The sequence below is a fragment of the Trachurus japonicus genome, chromosome 7, assembly GCF_045865225.1.
Source record: "Trachurus japonicus isolate A0001 chromosome 7, Traja_1.0".
Lineage (NCBI taxonomy): Eukaryota > Metazoa > Chordata > Actinopteri > Carangiformes > Carangidae > Trachurus > Trachurus japonicus.
The window spans coordinates 16179115-16202284 of NC_140913.1; the positions used below are offsets into that span (position 1 = coordinate 16179115).

Genomic DNA, 23170 nt, shown 5'->3' on the forward strand with positions numbered 1-23170 from the left:
CATTCCTCTTAAGTGGAAAATGTCAAGTGAACAATGAACTGTACTGAAATGAATTTGACTAAAGAACACAGATGAGTGCCAAAATACAAATAAAAACGCAAGGTGCTCCTGAAGGTGATGTGTGGTGGTTACTTAGACACGAGGAAGTGCAGGGACACTTACACGAGCCAAGGATATAATGACATGATTCAATGACTCTTATTAAGTTATACCTAAAATAAAGGCACTGTGAGAGTGTAAAAATAAATAAATATGACATCAAGGTCAAAATGTGAAGGGAAGACACCAATATAGTTTTGAAGGGACACAGCCTCTTTAATAGCATTGGAGTGAAAAAATTACACTTAAGCTATTAAACTCTATTTTTTAATAACGGTAGCACAAGAAAACAAGAACATGCAATCCATGAGAAAGATATTTAATTCATCAAATCTAGAACCCAATTAACCAGTTCTGCTTTCAATGGATTTTTAAAATAGGAAACAGTATGGTGGTTGGAAGAAAAAAAAAACAAAAAATAAAAATAATCTCAAAAAAAATTTCATATTTTAAAATATATATATATAGATATATACAAATCCTCCAGACAATCCTTTGAAACAAAAACTTTTTACAGGAAAATGTTTTGATCCCTTACTACAGTGCTGATCAAAGTTGAGTAATGACAGATAATCCCCAGCATTGTGATAAAAATGGAAAAAAGAAAAAAAAAATCAACAGGTTAATAGAAAAGAAAGTGTGATCGCCACCCACTTCATCCATTTGTTTTAATAAAAGCTCTCAATCTCTGTTTTCTTATGTTTCCTCTGCAAAAGAAAGAGAACAACAGTTTGCTTGGAATGACTATTTACCATAACTTTTTTTCAAAGTAAACACAGATTATAAAGAACTACAACAGCTAATCTACACAAATCGAATGGACCCCAGACTTTGAAACACAGATGGGTAAATGTTTCAAAGAGAAAAGGTTACTGGGGTATATGTAGAATTGCTTTATTACTAGATTAGACCTCGTTATGATGAATTGGACGTGAATACTGGTTGTGAACTCTGAAGACAGTCTGCTTTATCTTTTAAATAATTATCCACGCAACGGTGTAGAAATCTGAGGTAAAGCAAATTCATCAACTTGCCATTTCAAGCTAAATGCCCCCAAAAATGATTTAGAAATTTGGTTCATATGGGTGCTCAACAACACAGTAGTGTCCCATCTGTTAAACTTTACAAAGGCGCATAAATAGAAAGAACTGATTTAAAGGTAAACTACAGACTACAGGAAACTAAAGGGGTCAGGGTTAGTAACATTCGCCTTGAAATATGCATTCTCTGATGTGGGTGGCTGACAAGTCAAATAAAGTCGATGGTAATAATAATAATATAATATTAGCAGCCAATTCAAGATAAACATCAGTCAAACATAATGTGTGCTGAGTGTTATCCTTTCAAAAGATCAATTGTGATGGGCCCTTTTTTCCTTCTACCTGTCATGAATGCATATTCAAATGTAATGTGACTAGTCTCTTCAACGTGTCTTCATTCAGTACAGAGGACGACTGGCTGACACCTAAGCCAGAGCAGCTGCACACTTTTATCACAAAAGATGAAATTATAAATTATAGTCTTCAGATTTCATCTTAAACATCATGTTATTTTGCTATTTAACACTAATGACTTTCAGTATATAACTTGTTACAAATAAGTATAAACCAATATATTAATCAAAAGTGGGCAGATTTATTTCATTTGGGACAAGAACATGTACTGGAATCAGATAATTGAGGAGGGGGAGGGGGACATTTACCAAAAAACATTTCACTGCAAATAATTCTTTTTCAGTGTGGTTCCTTCTTGATGACTTTATACTTACCCCATGGGGTTAAAAAGGCAAAAGGCAGCATTTTGTTTCACCTACTACTGAACAAATTGCAAATCAGTTCTAAAAATGAGGTTCAGGGTCCTCAAAAACAAAACAAAAAGAAAAACAAAAAGAAAAACTACTTTTTAATAGACAAAGGCAAAATTTCCAAACTAATTTGATCCATGCTGTTCATATCCTCATCCAACACTGTGAACCATGGATCAAACTCGTATTTTTCATGTTATCTTTTCATGTTACTGTCCCACTTACAAAAAAAGGAAAACAAATCTCTAACCCTTGTCTCTCCTCACCAGCTGCGACTGATAGATTTCAAACGAGAAGGAGGGGAAGGCTAAGTGGGAGGTTTTAACTAGCAAAAGGTTTCCCTGTGTCGTCCTTGCCTTTGTATGTCCTCTTCCCGTGTGTGAAGGGTAGGTATCTGTACTTGATCATATGCTGGAGTGGATGGAGAAGAAAAAGAGAGGAATTAACGACAGGTATTTGTAAATAGTGCTAAAACAGTTTTCCTAACTAAACCCATGTGATAGAAGAGTAAAACTACTGCTGATTTTATCAAGTAAATGAAAAAGGAAATAGTTCTTAAAACATGGTACTTAAAATTAACTCATTGAGTGCCAACCACGTAATTTCTCATTTTTCGTTCCCATGCGAAAACCAGATTTCTCGTTTTTTGCTTCTTTTTTTTTAAATTATGAAACTAGACACTTTAACACACCTTATGTGTAAATTTGGGGACTCTACGACGAGCAGAACTGAAATAGATGATGATCGAAAACTCATGACAGCGCACGATCTGGAAGTTTTTATCATAACTCGGCTTTTGCAAACAGAGTTCTGCATGTGGATGCAGCGCAGCTGCTCAACTGTCACCCGCGAGGCTCCAGCAGCTCGGAGAGCCGAAACAGGAAGCTCTCAGCCGACTGTCCCGCCCGGTCTTCATCTCCAGCAACACCGTGTCCTCTCCAAGGTCCCGCGGTAAAATGTGATGATCCCTCGGCCAAAGCAGACCGGCATCACCGACCCGTACCACAGAAGGACCGCGACCACCGGTGGGGCCGGTGTTCCAGACCTGCTGTGGCCGAGAGACCATCACACTCCGCGGCGAGAGGCTGTGACACGGCACGGTGCGTCTGTGTTATTGTTGTTTAGTGGCGCCCCCCCCGCCCCCGATGGTGGTTTTGTGAATAGAACAACAATTGTTGTATATATTTATCTTACACGAGCCCTTTGATCCAGGAATGCGAGTGTCAGAAGAGCGACAGGCACAAACAGAGCACCTTTCATAAAAGACGCTCTATCTCCTTTTCTAGAAAAAAAGCAGGGATTTTGATGAAAACCAGCCATGTTTAGCTTGACTTTTCTCAGGAACGGAGGCACATAGAAACAAACGGTTTGTGGCCATTTGAAGCATAAAGTTTCACCTTTCAAATGAGCCACAGTATGTGTTGGTGGCAATAATATAGAATACACTGTGGCTCTACAAAAATCGTCAAAAATGGTCTAAATTGCCGGTACACTTGACTAAAACTTTGGAAAGGAGCGCGGCACTCAATGAGTTAAACACGCAGTCAAATATAAATAAAACGTATCCAATTGACTCTTTGGGATGAACCACAGTGTTTGTATTACACAAGTGTGACTTCAGTACAGCTACACTGTTAATGTATGCAGTGCATGTAAATATAAGCCAATATATGTTTTGTTTTTTTCACCTTGATCTGCCTCTTCATGGTGATGCAGAAGAGCATGATGAAGTACATTACAAGTATAGGCCAGAACACTGGCACATTGAAGGCATCAAAAAATGTGCAAATCATGGCGATGACGATGCCTTTTGTCGCAGAATGCCTAGAAAGAAAAACAACAACCTCAGTTAAGACAGTGTAATCACATTTGTGACATTTGTTTAGCATAATTCAACAACATCCTTAGCTATAGCTCAGTCATTTACTGAATGTTTTATGAATGCCCATAATGTTCACAGTTTAGTTAAGATTTGATTTTCACCACTATTATTTCATTTTTCAGTCCGAAATACATAAGTGGTAGGGATGCTAAAATTACATTTTGCCACCAGTAGTGATATTATCTATCATCATGAGACTCTTTACAGTATTAGCCTCACACACTCTCCCACGGCTGAGATGTTGTTTTGGTTGCCTGGTGGACCATACTACACAGCACACTGTCTCTCTCCGCTGCAGACACTTCAGGTTAGTTTTAATTTCTTTCTATAGTGCCGGGTGAAGAGACAGCTACAGCACCCATGTTCATTTTCCAACAGGTTGCCATGGTGGTGAAAATCAAATCTTAACTAAACTAAACTAAACTAAACTAAAACCTTAAAGCAGAAGTAAGCCATCCGGTCGTTTTGGCTAACTTCTTGTCAGCCGATGGAGTTAGCAGTCCCCGCCCTCGTCCCTACGTCACCACATGCACGCGCATCCCTTGGCTGCACACACAGAGAGGACCGCCCCTTTATGCCGTTCTCTCTCCTCATTGGATAAAGGTTGTAGGATACAAGGAAAGTTTTCTCCTCGGCTTACAGCAGAGCAGAGTGACTGACAGACCCGTGTTTCGGACCAAACACTCTATATAAGTGATTGCTGTCGGAAGATATAACTATTTAAGACTTATATTAACACAAACATTCCGCTTACTTCTGCTTTAATATATTTAAACACAGAGTTTGTTTGTCAAAGTTTGTTGAAGTCGGAAGTCAGACACCAAACAATAGGTTCACCGTGAACCATTCACAGCAATGTTTTCATCAGTGTGCCTAAATCCTTCTCATATCTGCTCTGGGTAAAAAAGAAAAAAAAGATTTTGCCTCATTATGTGGCCAGAAAGAAACTGTGTGGATCAGTGAACTACACTCAGCTCCAGAAACAAGTCGCAACGCAAATAACAAGCTTCGACATATTTTTAGGCTAACGGGGAGAGTTATGATTGAGCCTTCAGTTTCATAATGCAACTGTGGACAGATTGAGGTCACTGCATCATGAATGTCTCTAAAACAGCAGTACAAACCACACTCTGACCTTCTGTGTGCTGCACTATGATATTCTACTTGACATATCCACACACCTGAAGCTCATTTTCAGTTCGTTCTGCCTGTGTGTAAAGAGCAGAATCTATGTGCGATGTTCTGACACCTTTGTAGGTGCATATTACTCTTGACAATGGTCCTCAAAACACTGCACCACACACTTCAGACTAGTGTATTTGCCATTTAAACAACCTGGGTGCTGAATATGGATAATGACTGCATGTTGCATGTTGGATACCTAGTGGTGGCAGATTATGGGAGGCACTGAAGAAAGAAAGAATACTATCTATTTATATCATTTTTATATTCATATGTTATTTTTCTTGGGAATGCTGTGTTTCCTCTTGAAGTTCTCTGGTAAGTGCTTTGTATTTTATTTTCAAAGGTCTGGTTGACTAAGTATGTCTACAAAACAACTTTTGAAGAAGCTGTTCCGCACTATTACAAATACAGCTTAAAAAGTAATCACAATTTTAAGAATAAAATCATCATTCATGTTTCCAAACTCAACTCAAATGTTTTTTGCACAGTGATGAAGATAATGGTAAGTAGAGTCAAAGATTATCTTTACATATACCAAACAAATTGCAGCTTTAGACTGACAGATGCAAAACCACTCTCTTCCTGCTTTAGACACGAAGACTCATACTTTGCATAAACACAGGAGAGACAAGGTTTGACACAAACTAAAAGACCCATAGCTTTGATTATTAATCAATAGCATGTGCCTTGATACATCAGTTTTTAATGGCTCAGATATTTTAATTGTGGCTGTGAAGGTTAGTTCACCAATGATGGTTTTTGGAGTTAGACGTTTATGTCATAAAGATGATCTATGGATGATGGGAATGAAGATGAGGAGCTGGAGACTTCTTCATTTACAAATGAGCTCTGCATGACTTAACCTTCGACCGCATTATGGACATTTGAATGAATTTATTTTGCAATCACTCTGTGCATGAACATGATGGGAACCCACACCATGAGCTGGACTCACCAGAATTTGAATTCAGGCAACCTCCTGATGAAGGGCCGGAACTCCTCATTCTGCTTGGTGGGAAGGGCCGGGCCCTCATCTGCATTAGATACAGGTCAAAGGATGATATCGTGGTTTATAAACTCGCAGAAGAATAAATTATGACTCAGCATTAAGATTAATAATATATCAAAATCCAAGCTAAAAGACAGAAGGCACTATCATGTTGGCAAAACAATTCTTTTTTCTATGTTTATGTGGAGCTAACATTAGTGTAGATGCCATTGTAACATTGTGTGTGTGTATATAAAAACATGGGTGCACAAGACAGGTAGCGACTAAAGAGGTAACTTGCTGCTCACCACACATCATGACAACGCTACAAAAAATGTATCTAATTTAATTGAGTCAACTTGCCTTCGTCAAGCAGTGAAGGATCCACTTTTGGCGATAGAAAAGCGATGAAGAGGTTGAGATGATAGATGCCCAAAGCATATGTTACTATATACCAACCCTGAAAAGCAGAATAAGGAACATCGCCACATTAGAAGGCGTTCTGCAAAGTCAGTAAGTGCATTTTTGTTAATGTAAATTACACAAACTACAAGAACAATTTGTGGAAAGAGAACAGTGAAGTAGATAAAGATAAAAAAAACAAAAACAAAGATCATGTCAGGTGAATTGGATATGAACTGTAGTGTTCAAACACCTAAAGTAAATATCCCTTTACAGACTGATACATATAATGCAAGTGTACAAAGAACAATAAAAATGTAGAGAGCAAAAAACAAACAAGTGGCCTACACAAATATACATTTGAAGCTTTACCAGTTTATGTACAGTATTACTTAAACGTTTGACCACACTTTGCTATTGGGTTAGGGTGTGTCCAGAATTTTGAGTGTTAAGCCAGGTTCAGACTACACAATTTTTTTGTCTTTCACGATGGTCTCCATGTCAGACTAAACGATCACAGTGGCATAAATTCTTGCCGTGTCTTGGCCGGGAGACTGGCAACACTACAAGTGTCACCCCGACTAATCATCATTCACGACTGATCACGACCCTGTACGAGTTCATAGGCCGTCGGGGAGGCGTCACAACAAACTGTCAATCATGGATACTGTAGCGCTGTGTGTAATAGGTCTTTTGCTCAGACACGAAAATTAAAAGGAAGAAAAAATGATAGTGGAGCCGTTCCACTATCCACCTTTATTTATCTCTCATTTACAAAACATAGATAGCAGTAGTGCAGTAATCATAGAAACAACAGGGTAAACATTACATTAATAATAACTGAAAAACAAATAAATGATACAGAAAATAAATACATAAATAAATAGAAATATTGTGCACATGAAGCACATGTTCATTGGGTGTGAACAATGCGTCAGAGCGCTCTGTCTATTGGTCGACATCAAGGTTCACGTCGTAGGAGTCAATTATGTCACACTACACGTCAGTTTGTCCTTCCCAACGCTCATAATCGGGCACAACGCTGGAAATGTGTCAGCCACGATGAAATCGGGTCAAAATCGGCCTGAAATCGCGTAGTCTGAACCTGGCTTTACTGCATGTGGGAACTGTGTTAACCCGAGCTGTGTCTCACTCCCGGTTGCAGGAGAACGTGTGGGAGTTGGGTTGAGTTTGGGTGCAAATGCAGGGAGATAGTGGGATAGCTGGCATGGCTTTATCGAAGAAACACACTATGTAATGTGATATCTAATTATATCAGTACAAACAGTATCATTTTAACCTATATCTTGTTTGGAAAAAATATATCAATCTACTATAAAAAGTCCACATACCACAAGCCCTTTTTAGAAATAAAGGGGGAAAAAGATGAGTTACTGTCCTCATGACATGTGCCCTAAGTCTTTCACCTTTGATGGTAATCATAAAAAATCTAAATCTTTGTGTCTTACTTACATACTTTTTAAATAATTAAATAATCAATAGAGGTAAATGATTACCTCTCACTACTCTGACTCCGTAACTAAACATTTTAAATGTCGAAAGTATTATTAAGTCATTGTTTGTCTGTGTTACTTTAATCACACCTACCGCTCATGGAGCTCACATGTTCTGACTTCCCTGTGCAAATAACAATATGCTAAAATGTCAAGTGTGACAGAAATGAACAATTACCTGTAGTATGTACACTCTGATCAGGTAGACACCAATGAGTAGTAGAGTGGCTGCCCATCGCACTGCATGGAATGGTGTTGACTTGTCTAGCCATGACTGATAGATCTGTTAAAATACACGACGAAAACAAAATGTCACCATCGCACAACCATGAACAAACACTACTAAGCCTAAAGCTGTTTCACTTTCATTTTGATATTACTAAAACTGACTGAACACCCTGTGACAATGATTGGCCTATTTTTTGCCTAAGGTAAAGGAAAATATTGTGAATATGTGTGACAAAAAAAAATCATTGGATAAAATGACGCCAACTTGTCACTTACAATCAGAATGTACTGATGGCAGTTTTAAAAGACTAATGCCACCTCTGAAAACAAAAGTTACGTTAAAGTAAGACACTACTGAATGATAATGTTGACTATTAGAAAAGAGGAATATGTGAAGGAAAGTGAAAGTAAAATGTTTCATTCGAAAACCTAAAGATATCCCTGCAGTTTATCTGTTTCTTTGATTTAACTACAATTGAATGTTATCTTTGTATCTATGATAATTTAAGCAACTTGATGTGCACTGTGATACCAGGTGCAGCATTACACAAGCATTTTGGAAAATAAAATGCTACTGGCCTAGCTAAATTCATTCACTAAGTGACTTCAGTCACCATCAGTTGAACTGATCATCATACAATTTGTCATTTAGGACAAGGTATCAAATGTTTTATTCTTAATAATGTAAATGATGTGTATGATATAAGCAATGGACATGTTACCTGTCCAACCCGTGTGAAGAAGGCAGCAACTACAGATGGTTTCCCATGGATTGACTCCCCAACACTGTCCCCTTCTGACATTCTAGAAGTGAAGATACATGTTGATTAGTAATGCATACAGATAAAAGTTACCCAGCTTGATTGACTGGAATAGACTACGTAAAATGTAGGGGCAGTATCATCATCATCGAAGATGAAGTTCCCTGTTCGTTTCACTCTCATTTGAAAGAGCAATGTGTTGAGCTGCTACACAGCTTTCGCTGTGAGACAAGATATACAACTTCTTGTATAATCCATAATACTGTTCAACAACAAATAGGAATACAAATCGAACAGATTTATTAACATAAATATAAATTTATTTTTAGATAACAAAGACCCTTCAGAAATACACTATATGGTATTAGGTGTTAAAGTAATCTACATTTCTGCAAAGCTTTTTCAACATAATCAAAAAGTCCATGTAGTTTTGAAAGGGATTATAGGTGTTTTAGGTCATTAAAGCCATAAAGATAGAAACATGACATGGTATCAAAGCTCTAACGCTGAAAGTAGTCCCAAAAATAGATGAAACAGTAGAAGAGGTCAATGTTATTCCTGTCTCTACATATCAGTAGTTTTGTTCACAATTCCTTTTGCCAGCTTTTCACTTAAGGTACGGGCAAAACAATCAAATTGCTAAATCTAGGTAATTCATTAGATTCACATGACGTCACTGTGTTTCTGCGCCGCCATATTTGTGTCCGAATCAGGGCGATCTGGGCACAGATCACAGCATGACGTTACCAGAACAAGTGGAGTAGTAGGAGGAAATCAGCAAGAGACCGAAAATTGACGTTATTTGAAAGATGCCAGGATTATATTGTGCTGTTGACTGTGATAGCAGTCGCCAAAAAAAACCCCGGACTGCAGTTTTATTCCATCCCAAAAGACGTAAAGTTATAGGCGGAATTGACTGCAGGCAGTCTACTGTATCAGTGGCAGCGTGGGCTGTGACAAGTCTCACAAAAAGAGGGGATTCACTTTTTTTTTAATAACATGGATATATTGAATTCTGCATTTTGATTACTTTCTTATTAATTACTCACTGATTCTGCATTTAGGGTCTTTTATTTCTGTATAACAGACCGTTGCTAAGTAAAACGGGCCGTTGCTAGGGACGCCGCTCTGATCAGCGGAGCAGGGCAGAAGAACTATCCAGGGTTTTTACCTTATGTTTCATTTTTACCAGCTTCAGACTAATTGTGATGTTAGAAAAATCACTTGTAGCTTGTTAGAGGGAGAGTGGAGGCTCTCTGCCTCCCTCCGCTGCTGGAATCAAACCTGCGATCAGAGCGGACAGAGCGGACGGGCCAGCGCAGTGTCACAGCTGTGACCAGCTGTGTCTGTGCCACCGCGAGTCCGTGACACAAACGTGTCCCGTATCGTAATCTCTTATGACAGACAGGACTACATAAATGCGCACATCGTAACATTTACATGATAATTCATCAATCTACTGATTGATTATCAAAAGCTCGTTGAAAACAACTACACACGAGTCGACAGGAGGAGGGTGAGGAGCAAACAGCGGAGAAGTGACCGGACTAAGGACTTTGATCAACATTACGTCTCAAATTAATTAATTAATTCATAAACTGTGTAATAAGTGGGATAATATAGAGTTAGTCTGTTGTTATAGAGATATAAACCCAGACAGGATGTATGAAACCCTGTCATTTTGTCAAGAAACTGTCATTCCATCCTGCGGTTTGATGCTGTTATATGAGGAGACCTGTCAAATCGGACACAAATATGGCGGCGGTCCCTTCGACGTGACGTCACTGCAACCCATGAATAGGGGAATGCACTCAGATTTGTGACCATTGTTTATTTATTTATTTTGTCATGATTAGCCAATTCCAGCTGTGAAGAGCATTACTCCAGTGCCATCACCCGTGTCATATATTGTTTTGGTTAAGAAAGAAAAAGAAAAAAGGTTTTTTAATGGAGTGGACATGGTGTTGACTGCCAATACTTGCCCGGTCGGTTTGACTGGTGCCCAGAAAGATCAGAATGATATTTGTGTAAATTGCTGACATAAAGGAAATGGGGTAGAGAACACAGACAAACCATCGAAATCTGATAACGACTCTGTTACACTTCACAATATTGCTTCTCCCTTTGCACCCTTTACCCTTTAACTTATCACAAATCCATTGATTTGATAACGACACGATCGTGAATATTCTGGGTAAAAACTGATAGCTGAATGTTTGCGTTACCGTTTGAGGTCACGTAACACACAATTGAATCCTGACTGTGCTATGTTGAGGTTGCGAGTACAGTGCAATTTAAACATGAATGAACACGTATTTCATCTTAACAAAAACGCAGGACCGTGTTGAATTGTTCGAGGTTGTTGCTTTGCTAACGTTAGCTGCCTCACTAGCTAACAACGTTAGGCGTCCGGGAAGCTAGCTAAACCGCAATGTTATCAAAACAGACGCTCTGGAGAAAACTATAACGTGGCTGCGATAGAAATAGATGATGCAGTAGTGGTTCCTGGCGCTTCTTCGGTGATATTGTTTTGAGAATACTCACGATAGCTTACAAATTAGCCGTATGAATTGCTAACAAGCTACCCAAATGTACCTTGCCCTTTGGCCCAAATTGCAGTTGCTCTGGGTTGTGTAGTTTTAGTAAAGCCTCAGTTGTCCCCTGTCGGCCGTTAAATGGATTTATGCAACTACAATTCCCAAAATCCGAGCGTATAAACCTAGCAAAATCAAATGTAGTCCACGACTCGTTTTATCTCCATTGCAAATAATGTGCCTAAGGAAAATATTGAACTACAAGTACCAGCAATGAATTCGATAGTTTGACAACTCACTTCCGGTGATACGATATTACGGTGCCAAAGGCTCTACAGCTAACCAGCTAGCCAAATTACAAACTAAACTCTTGTAGCCACATCAGTTTTCACAGAACGAATCAGTCCCTTTTCAGTTTGTACCTCAATATTTCGTTATATCTGTAAGTCTCCTGGTTGTTTTTGCAACTGCGGTGAAAATAATCAATGACGGTCCTTCCTTACCTGATACAGCCGCTGTTGTCACTACCCGGCACTACCTAGCTAGCTAAACTAGCCACCTCTCGTGCAAACCGGAGTGAACACGTCAGTACTTCCGCGAGGACTCGACGGAAAGGCAGAATAATCGATCTCCGAAAGCAACGAACCACTGAGTGTCGACCACCATGGTGTCGGCAAGACAGGACATGAAAGAAACATAATGGGTTTCAGCTTCAGTAAAACATATAAAGAAAAAAAAAAACTTTTTGTTTGATGTCTTATTAGATGTAAGGCCAGCTCCACGAATATTAGGCCTACGTGTCATACGGTTTAAAGCAATTTTGACATAATTAAAGTGCGACATTAAAGGAAGGTAAGCCTCAATATTTTAATAATTAATTCCACAATTTTGAGAAACAACACTGAAGTTAACAACCTCAGAAACTACTTGACATTGATGAACAGCAACTGTTACAAAGGTACACGTCTTGATAATCTTTATAAAACTGATAGAAAAAAAATATCAAAACAAAATAGCCTACTATTATTATTTACATTCTGGTTATGCATAATACTGATCATAAGCACAAATAACCCAATTTGTATTTCCTTTTAAAACATTAAAGTGCTATTTCTTTGACCAGTTGGCGGTAGGTGGGTGAAATGTTTGTAAGTAAGAAGCCTTTATAAAATGACTGTAAATCAGGTTACAGATTATTGTCATGGTACAAAGTCGAGTACTACAAACAATTTTGACACCATACAAAAATGGCAACATGACTAATTGTGCTGGATGACAAACTAGGAATAAAGCTGGAATGTTGCTATTAAATATCCACAAACAAGTGCCATGGAAACATACACTACATACACAACTAGCTAATCAATATATGATGACCTTGCCCTGCAAGGTTTTTTCGAAATACACAGAGAAGGAGAACAATGCTATGGTTTTGCCTCATGTCTAGAATTCTTATAATACTGTTTTAGATATCTTGTCTCTCAGTTGTTTAGCAGTGGGTTTCTACACAAGATTAACACAGTATTTCCCATATCTTGAAAAGAAAAAGACAAAACAAAACTTGAGTTCTAACTAATTACTTTGATTTCCATTATGAGTTTTCATGAATACACACTACCATAGCCCATTAAATAACTTTGAACAATGGATTGGTAAGGGCATACTGAACTACATGTCATCGCATTATCATGCCCAAAGATACATGACCATGTGTTCCCAACAGAGTGAGTTTGATTTATCATTCAACGCTTTACATTTGGTTCAAACAGGACACCCTTTTGAATCTAAATACCCACTTTCAATCACATCTAGTCTAAACATTTACAAGATACAGTATATACAATTATACATGGTGGAAAACTGAAGAAACAATAAATAATTCAGCTGAGAACTAGTTTTATGATAAAATCAAATTGAAACTAAAGTGAAATGGCGATATGTCTAATTTGACATTTGTGCGATTGTACAATTACTACACTCACCATAAATGTTTAGTGGATATAGAAAAATGTGTCATCTATTATTCCACTGTGGGACCAAACAACATCCCATTTTCTGGAATAATGAATATTTTCCTCTTTAAACATGGACTTATTAGAGTCCCAGACAGAACAGCCCAAACCATGCAAGTATTGATTAGCGCTGCATTCCTTGATAATGTTATAGTTACATGGTATTTGCTAAGTAGACTCGATACATCCTTTGGGGTATCTCACAGTCAATCATTGCAACTGAACACATGTTTAAGCACAAAATTCGGTCTGCACAGGAAAGTGCAATAACACACTGAAAATGTCCCATATAACTTGATTCTCTGCAAAATCACTGACTGAGTTTTGACAGCAACACATAACAGCACTTTTAAAGAACATATCCATTGGCTTTACTCTGTAAATCTGTTTGTAATAATGAGTTTGCCAAAATGGTCCCAAGATCATTTTTGGGCTCAGTGAACGTCACTTTCCATAAACTCCTCCTTGATGGAGTGCTTGTTCCGTGACATCTTGCAGTCAGGCATGTCGAAACCAAAGTCAGCCCATTCGTCAGCAGAAGTGGCCATTCCTGATGGCCCAACAACGCCGGGCCGATTAGGGATAGTGATGGTGTGGCGGACACGAAAGTGCACAGCCTCCATGACGCGCTGACGTTGCAGTTCCCCACCAGCGGCCCCAATTGCTGCCATTGCAGAGGCGGCCATGTTGCTGCTGGAGCGAAGAAGCTGCTGGCCATGGTAGTCGTGGTGATGAGTAGAGTTTGGCAGCTGGATGGGAGCTCCTTGCTTCATGTCCTGCAGACCTCGCCAGATGACAAGGCGCGACTGCTCTGGTATCTTTAGTGCATCTAAATCCTGAAGAGGGTACAAATAGACACAGTGTAAGAATCACAAATGGTCAAAACATCCATGGTACTTTTAATAAGACTAGGCCAAATTATTTCGACATTCAAATGCTTTTTTAGAAGCCTTTTCTGGGCAACTTTTACTGTTATTAGTTATACTTTTCAAATTCTGATTCCCAATTTGAGTGAGATTTTGAGTGCAGTAACAGAGTAATTACCTCCATGGAGAGAGTCTGAAGATGGTAGAGAGACTGGAGTCCCTGGGAGGTGAAGTACTCAATGAGGTTCTGACAGCCCAGACTGGTAAGAAAACTGCATGGGGAGAAAAGCAGGGCTGCTTAGACTGCCATCAGACCACAGCTACAAGGCTAAAAGTCAGACTAATATTTAAAAAGCAACTTCATTAACACTGATGAGCATGCACTTGTACTTGAGTGGAACAACTAATATCTTAGCTTTATTATTAGGCTAAACATTTTCTTTAGACATCAATGAATATAAAAGCATGTCAATGCTGTTATATCACATATCATTATCTCACTGTCTTCACAAGCTATTATTAGTTTATTTTAAAACTGAGTGAAAGATTTATGGCCTAGATTAACCTCAAGGGAAGAGGAACTATACATCTTTATAGATGCACTGGCAGTAAAACCATGAACATGCATTTATATTAATGATTCATAAGGCCGTTATAGTTTTGGTGAAGAATCTTTATTATAAATACATGAAATGTTTAAGTTTTGGCAGCATACAATGTAATCGAAAAAGAAGCTAACTGTACAATCTAGCTGTAAAATAAACATAACGGTCTATAAAATGAAAAGATGGACATGTTTGCTGTATCAAAAGTGTTAAATTTCTATTTGTAAAGTCCAAGTTTAAACAATTACAGTGACACGCTGTCTTAGAAAAAAAATAAAAATAAAAACAGTTTTAAATTAAATAGAACTTAAACAATGGAAATTTCTTTTGAAGAAAATTTGCTATAGTGCATTGCAAAAGTACATGTAGGGCTGTCCACACAGTGACAGTGTGAATGATTTTAGATGCAAGTGTTTGACACAGTTTGGGCTTTTATGTGACATAACAAACCCTCTGGCAGCCTTAGTAGAAGTCTACAACTCTTGAGCAGCTTGACTGTTTGAGCAGAGTAAATAGACATGATCAACACATCTTAACATATGCAACTAGTAATAGGGAGCCTGGGTAGGAAAACCAGTTGCAATCAGCCAGCTAACAAAGACACAGACACTTCTTATCTTGCGCTAGTAGAAGCAGAACATTTACATCAAAGTGGCCAAAATTTGGAAGCAAACAAATGAAAACACTTGACTTAACCTACTCCTATTCCTATAAAACAACCATAGCACGCAATGCTCTTTTTCCAGTTTAGCTGTATTATAAATAAACATCAATGCCATAGAGCTGTTACCTCAGTAGACCCTCTATAGCACCAGCCACGGTTGCTGGATATTTGTCATGTAATTGCTATTACAGAGCAGCCATAGTCATATCAAACTGTCTGTATAACACAGTTTCATCTAGATACATTTCACTGCGAGAGTGAACTGTTCCAAAACAAAGAAAAAAACAGTTTGACCAAATCTGTACGAACTTGGCCAAGCAAAGTAATTAGTGGCATCAACATGGCACCCATTCAAGGTTAACCTAGTAAGTACATTTGATTGTCTGTGGCTTTTTTGCAGGAGAATAAAGGAGTGTCATTGCAGGGTGAGGTACCTGACAAGGCTGGGGTCAGGGTTATATGGAGGGGGTGGGCTGCAGTGGGAGGCAGACACTAGAGTCTGATTGCTGTGACCACCGTTCATATCACCATTGGCCTGCATGTGGTGGCTGTTCAGCATGTTTGAACCTGTGAGAAAGGGATGAGGCGGTCAACAAAATAATCAAGAGTGAAACAGCACAAAGAACTGTACCATAGTGTTGAAAAAAGGATTAATCGTATCAAAAACGTCATGAGTGCATTTATTTAGATTTTGATTACATATATAATAGAGTGGGCACTCACCCATATGGGCAATGGAGGTGGGGGCAGAGTGGTGGTGCTGGGGCTGCTGCCCCACCAGCTGGTTGACTGAGGGCGGTTTGTTGAGGCCTCCATGGCCATGAAGCTTGTTCATATTGGACAGTGGTGAGTATGAGGAGGGGGATGCTATATGACTCCTAGAGAAAAGAGGACAGTAAGCCAGGAGGTTAGTGGAGTGGGGCTGTCTGTGAGTTATAGTGTGTGCAAATTACTTCACAACAGCTTTATGATCATGATGTAGGCTACATGTACCAGTCTCAAACTCACGGTCTCTGCAGCAACTGCTGCTGTGTCTGTTGTCTGTAGGAGTCCACCAGCGACTGTGGCACCAGCTCCACCAGCTCCAAGCTGTCCTTAATCTTCATCAACAGCTCAAAGTTCTCCCTACCACGGACCTACACATCAAATCACATAAGACCATCAATCAGGGAATAGCAGCAAATAAGTAAATCCTTTAAATTTGTTCTTAGTATTTAAAACTGTGGCATTCGTCTAGTTTAAATATTTCCTATTAATAATAATATTTGTTATGGCTGCATAATTGGATTGAATAAGTTAGGGGTTGAAATAAAACACATTATTTGTTATCTGAGACATTATACTGTAACCGTTTATCCATTAGTTAATCCATTAGTGAAAGACTCTTACAGGAATATAGTAAATCTCTTCTTCTCCATGCCGTCTCTTCCTCATGTTAATATTTGGACTAGGAATATTTGGCGGAATCTGTTTGAAGTCTGCAGATGACAGAAACAGAACAATAGTCAAACCAGTTTCTAATGCATTTCACAGTCTCGTTATTTTTCACCCGGAACGCTGCATTTCAACTCACTGCGTTTGCTGGCGCTGCCATTTTTGGCCACACTCTCGCTCAGGGCCTGTTGTTCCCTGAAGTGGTCCTCATCTGCTTTGCGGTCTCGGCCAGGACACGCACATATCCGACCTTCAAATGACCTTCTTCCCAAGACTTGACCACTGAAAACCATAATTCAAGACAGAGCATATACTGTAACCATCAACACTACTTAGGATAAAATGCACAGAAAGTTCTCTATGTCATTTAGTTTTACTTTGGAGGAGTGCATTGGTGCACTGAATACTTTACACCACACAATGGTACCATACTTAATGTTTGTCACAGTCAGGTTATGTTTTCTGTTTCTGTTTCAAAACTCACTTTTTCTCCCGAGCTTTCAACTGCCCCTGATTTTAACAGTGCCTGGTTTGATTCCCTTCTTACAATTCATTATTTCATCAAAATGTCTTTTTCTGTTACGTTTATTGTCTTTTGTTGCCGTTTTGTATTCTTTGTCTTGCTGTAAAGCACTTTGCATCAATCTCTGCATTGTGTTGAATGTGCTATCTACTGTAAATAAAGCTGAGTTGAGTTGAGTTGAGTTATTTTGCACCTGCAGTTGTTCTGTGAGTTGGTCATTTTGTAATGTTGTAATATGTACAGTTGTAAAACATTACTAAATGTATGAAACTGATGTACCCAGTGTGAGAAAAAAACAAACAAACATATAAAGCCAAGCTAAATTAGTTTGAACTGTGTGTGTGACTGTAAGAATTGCTGACTTACTCTCTGGTCTCCAAAGTGATGATGATGAGGATGGGTCTCCTGTTCATACCACCCACGCAGCTGCTGTTACACATGAAGTTGTAAAGGATGGTGGTAAACTCAGTCCCCACCTGCAAAACATAATGGATTTAAGGTGTTTTTTTCTTTTCTTTTTTTTATCTCTGTCACAGTGAGTGTGACCAATCTGCCACTAGAGGGCAGGACTGTCGCACACTTTGATGAAGCTCCATAGCTGTACACACAATTACTGAAAAGCACAAATGCTTCACTTCACAATCCTAAATTGGACAATTGTCATCTAAGCCTTGGAGCCCGGCAACAGTTCATGCTCTCCTTGGTGCAAATATCAATCATAAATGTTTTGCAGAAAAGTTTGTTATTTTTCATGATTTCCCACAACCTAGGGAAATATTATGATGATGTCTGTGTGAAACTACAGGCTGGTATTCACAGTATCGTTTTTTATGATTAATAATTTATTGGCATTTGGGAGTATAACATATTATGAACATAAATGTGCGTATTCACAATATTGTGAATGAATGGTAGTTTATGTGGTAGATTTTCCTGGTGTGACTGATTTTAGTAATAGCTTAGAGGTAGAGGACGGGGTTATTTGTGGTCAAACTAGAATGGAGACCATCTCAGCAGAAGTCTGCACAAACATTAAGAAGCACCCGCTCCAACGCGGTGACATCATTGATCTGATGTGCAACTGAGCGACAGAAAACGATCACGCAAGTGTATCAACTTTTTTGTCCCCAGTGCCAAGATGTCACCCTGGGCAGTTGCCCAAGATGCCAATATCTAAATCCACCCCTGGTCACAGACATGATTTGTCACTCTTGACATTCCCAGCATCATCTCAGAAATGCTCTCTGTGGAGTGAACTTGACTGACCAATTGAGTGTCTTGACTTGTATAAAATACATAATATCCAGAATATTTTGTCCATGTTGAACATAGCATAGACATGAGTCCAGTATGCTGTCTCTATGATACATATATATGATGATGAACTACCAACCTGTGGAGTCTCGTAGGGCACGAAGACACTCTGTCGCCCGGTGACAGGATCATCCACATACTGGCTGAGGTTGTTCCCCTCGACCCGGATCAGGTGACTGGCTGGGGCTACTTGACCTTTGTAAAGAATGATGGAGGAAAGGTGAGGATGCAGTTGGCTGATGTAATCAAAGCAAAATTCACACCACAGTTATGATTAGTAAATTATATGTCTCGTCCTCTCTCATTTCATTACCATCATTGAAGTCTCGCCCTAGTTCATGATTGGGGCAGCGTTTGACCACTTCTGTGACATGCTCTGCCTTTTTGTAAATCGGCATGGCTCTTATGATGCTGCCATGTGGAGGGGAGGATGCCAGTTTGATCTGGATTGGACATGTTTTTGCAATCTGACAATAGAGCTTCTTCAGTAATGGGGAGTACTGCAGGGGAAAGAACACACACAGAGTCAGCCACACTTTCCCAGTAGAAAACTAAACATAGTTTCTGCATTGAAATCTGAACAAACTGCAGGATATATTCTTCCGCTTTGAACAGTTTAGGTATTTTTCAGACACTCGTGTATAGTGTGATTAATGATGTACTGAACATACTTAAGAATCAAATCTGTTACTTTTTGAGCAAATATAAAATAATACCTTCACATTTACATTTGCTAAGCAATAGAAAGATTAAACACAATACATTAGACATAAAGATTTTCGCACAACAGACATCAAAGCAAAAATAAGGGACGTGGACAAATACAATGTGATGATAAAATAGTACAGTAAAGCTGCAGGCCACTGTAATCATTGTATACAATCATGACTGTGTGATCTTTGGGAAAAGAGAAAGAGAAAATACATGACTGTAAAACACTCAGCTGTAAAATGGGTCATCTGTCTTGTAAGTGTAATCATTTGTGTTATTAGAATGAGTCAAGTTGTAGGCTGATTTCACTTGGGTCGCTAAAGTCAGAAAATGTGTTGAACTAGGTCTCGAATCAGTCTATGGCGATTTGCACATGCACATTCATGTGTACATGTTTAAATATGCTTCCTCAGATGCATCAAAAGACACTGGGACAAGGGAAGGAAAAGCCTTAACATGCCCAAACACAATCACAAAATCTCAAAAATCTTCCCTGTGGAAATTAAACTGGGACCTTCCAGGAAAAAAACCGAGAAGACAGTTGTCCTGTGTGGGCTTGTTATGATGAGCAAATGCAACAATGCACCTTATGGCAGAAGAAGACAGCCTAGTAATCTATAACCCTAACCCTTTTGAATTTCTCTGTCATTTTCCCTTTTTGTATTTGATAGGTAAGGGGGCAAAGCACAAAGAAAGAAAAAACAGGGCAGAGATAATCCTATGAACAGTTGTACTCTACTTATGGTCTATCTTGAATGTCGGGGTAACCAGAGTCCCACTTCAAGCATTAATCATTAGATATTATTTCAAGGAAATTTCAGTTGAAGGTCGAATTATAAAGTGATATGATACATCATATTTTTAAAGTTTCTTCAGTGTAAGCTTATTAACAGGAGGTGATGTGGATTTTGTTGGAAGGGTATCTAAGTGTTTTGGGAAGTTTAATACCCCTTTATTCTTGATCAGGGTCAGTATCAGGTTTTCTTTCTGTGGAATTAATTTTCTTCCCTGTCTTTCATGAGTGTCCTATATTGGTGGTATACTTCTTTAACCCCATGTTACATCATGTGTGTGCCTCTTATCACCACTGTCCTTTGAAAAAACACTTTTTTTTAATGTCCCTGCCTTTTATTTGTAAGCCATATCTCTGCCCCTCATGCAGATCATTCGTTGATATTGATTACTATTTACTTTTCTGTGTGGACCCTTGGACTTTGATCCCTCTGTGCTGCACCAGGATACAACATGCAAGATTTTCTATTGCAGAAATATCAGCTTTTTTTAAAATTTTATTTAATGTAAGGACTATTTAAAAAAAAAATTCCCACTGAGCATCAAGACTCTTAGATTAATTTACTACTTAGATTCCTTGTTGTGACAGCGTTACTAAACCCCAGCGCAACCACACACACACACACACACACACTTTGCAGACTCGTTCTCACACACTCATACTCACATGCCCTTAGCCATGAGCACTTCCCTGAGGGCAATGGAAATACCTACGCACCACATTACCTTTTCCCAACTAGATTTCGCTGACAAGTTTCAACAGACCATCCATACCATGAATAAATAATTTGCAACAACCAGACATCTTACTTTCAGACCTGAGCACCTACTGTCTTATATCAGAATATGAGCCATTCAACACAATCACAATTGATTTTTTTTTAACTCTTTTAGCACTGGACAACACCAACATAGACACTGTGGTTTAAAGTCTAAGCAAGTACAGAAAAATAACTCATTCATAGTCATGGTGGTTTCCTGGCTTGGGGTGCAAATGGCAGCAGACTGACTCATATCATATCATATCATATCCTACACCGCTGACAGATATACAGTATCCATGCAGCTACATAAGGCCACACAATGATCTTTAACATTTGACCAAAAAAAATGTATGGACCTGTGAGTGAATCAGTCACTCACCCACTCAACTACTGAAGAAAAACATTGTGTGTTCCAGGGGATACTGAAGAAGACCGTATAGTGTCACACAAATATATTGATCTAAGTTGACATAGTGACATCACATATGCAGCTAATGTACCAGTGGGTGTAACCAGCTTATTTGCAACAGATCTTCTTTTGGTTTTATGTTTTGGTCATCCCTGGTGTTTTCTTCTAAATCATATTTAGTAGTCAGTGTGACAATCCCATGTCTATTCTAAAAACCTGTCAGCATCGTATAACTTATAGTATTATAGGGGACCATTGTATTGTGGCTTCATACATTTGTACATTATATGTGTTCAAATGTCTCGGAGTGCATGAAAAAGTCATAAATTATGTGTGTTTCAGTCTTCAGGGATGAGAGATGTCTGAACTCATCCAGTACACAGACAAGTGTGCACTTGCAACGAAGATGCCTCAGCATGCACACATGAATTTGTGAGTTCAGCTCAATTCCTTATTGTCAGAAGCTAAGCCTTAATAAAAGGAATGACAATATCTCATGCGTTCTGACAAGAGATGCTAAGAGATGGATAATCTGGGCTTAGTTTCAAGACAGAGAGGGGGTGAAAAAAATGGAGAGGAAGGAGAAAATGATGAAGAGAAAACAGGCAGTAGATTGCAGACATTATTTACTTAGTCAATGAGCTGGAAAAAAATCTTCAAGGTGAGTGAGAAAAGTATATTAAAAAAGGGAAGAAGAAAAAAAATGGTTACAATCTGACCAAATGATAAATCTTCATAAATGTTTACATAATTCTAGAATTTCTGTTTTACCACTAAAATTATAATGCAGTTTGATAAATAAGACACCTGTGCTCATTCTATTATCTCTGAAACAGACCTTTCCAGCATTTCATCCAAACTCCCGACTCACTTGTCGGCTTTTAATGTCATAGCATAAATTGATCCATTATTCAGTCATCTTTTCATTCATTCATCCATCCATCCATCCATCCATCCATCCACCCATCCCTGCCTCTACACAGTAGACCAGTGGAGGCAGGTCCTGACAGGCTCCTGGAGACAGGGTGATAATTGTCAGACTGTCAACCATATACACAAGCAACAACTTGCCCGCCACAAATTCACTTAACTGTCCAAATATCAAATATGTTTATGCACACACACACACACACACATACACACAGAGCTGACTTACTAAGCCTGCTTTCTAAACAGTCTGTAATTATTTTGGTTTCAAATCAGCATAGAAAATTGCACTTTCTTCAGCATTAAAGTAATTGCTGTTTGTCTTGATCAGACTTTGGGAAAGAAGCAAAGATATAGAGACAGGTTTTTTTCGTTTTCTCAATAGCAGCTTGGCTCTCTGCAGTTTGAAATATTTCCATGGGATAAATGATGAGTTAGACCTAACATTTGTTTTCAATGCTTGCTTTGTTACAAATGACAATAAGTGGGAAATTCACAGGAAATGTTCCCCTATTTTTTCACCTTACAGTAAGTAAAGAGTTAGGGTTGGGAGAAACACTTGTGAAAATAATGATTTTATACATAAGTAAAAGAAGTAAAAGAAAGCTGAATAGTTTCCTATTGACTGCTGTTCCTTTGCAGTACTGGCACAGTCCATGGGGATTGTAAAAGTTCAGTCTTTCTGACAACATGACATATACACAGTGTTAGATGGAGTGTTATTGGACACACAGCAGAATACAGCGGTGTTA

The 23170-nt window shown here is 38.7% G+C and overlaps 2 protein-coding genes across 7 annotated transcripts in view; both read right to left on the minus strand.

Annotated features, from left to right (window-relative positions):
- Positions 1–352: 352 nt before the first annotated feature.
- Positions 353–12039, minus strand: rer1 (retention in endoplasmic reticulum sorting receptor 1). 3 transcript variants are annotated; one of them, XM_085781525.1, is made up of 8 exons: positions 11901–12039; positions 8825–8906; positions 8053–8157; positions 6322–6418; positions 5926–6004; positions 3592–3727; positions 2260–2314; positions 353–806 (listed from the first exon to the last, which is right to left on the minus strand). In XM_085781525.1, exons 2-8 carry the CDS (start codon positions 8903–8905, stop codon positions 796–798), a joined length of 564 nt encoding a protein of 187 aa, XP_085637651.1. In that variant the 5' UTR covers position 8906; positions 11901–12039; the 3' UTR covers positions 353–795. The 3 variants fall into 3 exon arrangements, with proteins under 3 accessions (XP_085637651.1, XP_085637649.1, XP_085637648.1); XM_085781523.1 differs by lacking the exons at positions 353–806; positions 11901–12039 and adding an exon at positions 11820–11844 and having other exon boundaries at positions 1966–2314; XM_085781522.1 differs by lacking the exon at positions 353–806 and having other exon boundaries at positions 1968–2314.
- Positions 12040–12246: 207 nt separating this feature from the next.
- The window catches only part of tp73 (tumor protein p73), a 29021-nt gene continuing 18097 nt past the window's right edge, over positions 12247–23170 (minus strand). For all 4 annotated transcript variants that reach the window (XM_085781526.1, XM_085781527.1, XM_085781529.1 and 1 more), the window contains 10 exons: positions 19129–19315; positions 18895–19010; positions 17868–17977; positions 17118–17260; positions 16934–17022; positions 16553–16680; positions 16268–16422; positions 15979–16111; positions 14454–14547; positions 12247–14245 (listed from right to left, as the gene is read on the minus strand). In XM_085781526.1, the coding sequence (XP_085637652.1) occupies positions 13844–14245; positions 14454–14547; positions 15979–16111; positions 16268–16422; positions 16553–16680; positions 16934–17022; positions 17118–17260; positions 17868–17977; positions 18895–19010; positions 19129–19315 (1557 nt within the window). In that variant the 3' untranslated portion in view covers positions 12247–13843. The remainder of the gene's footprint in view (positions 14246–14453; positions 14548–15978; positions 16112–16267; positions 16423–16552; positions 16681–16933; positions 17023–17117; positions 17261–17867; positions 17978–18894; positions 19011–19128; positions 19316–23170) is intronic.

Coding starts and splice junctions, on each gene's coding strand:
- rer1 (XM_085781523.1), bottom strand. CDS start 8,905: ATGTCAGAAGGGGACAGTGTTGGGGAGTCAATCCATGGGAAACCATCT. Junction 6,419..8,052: donor TCAGAGTGTACATACTACAG/GTAATTGTTCAT, acceptor TCTGCTTTTCAG/GGTTGGTATATAGTAACATA. Junction 2,315..3,591: donor CCATGAAGAGGCAGATCAAG/GTGAAAAAAACA, acceptor CATCCACTCCAG/CATATGATCAAGTACAGATA.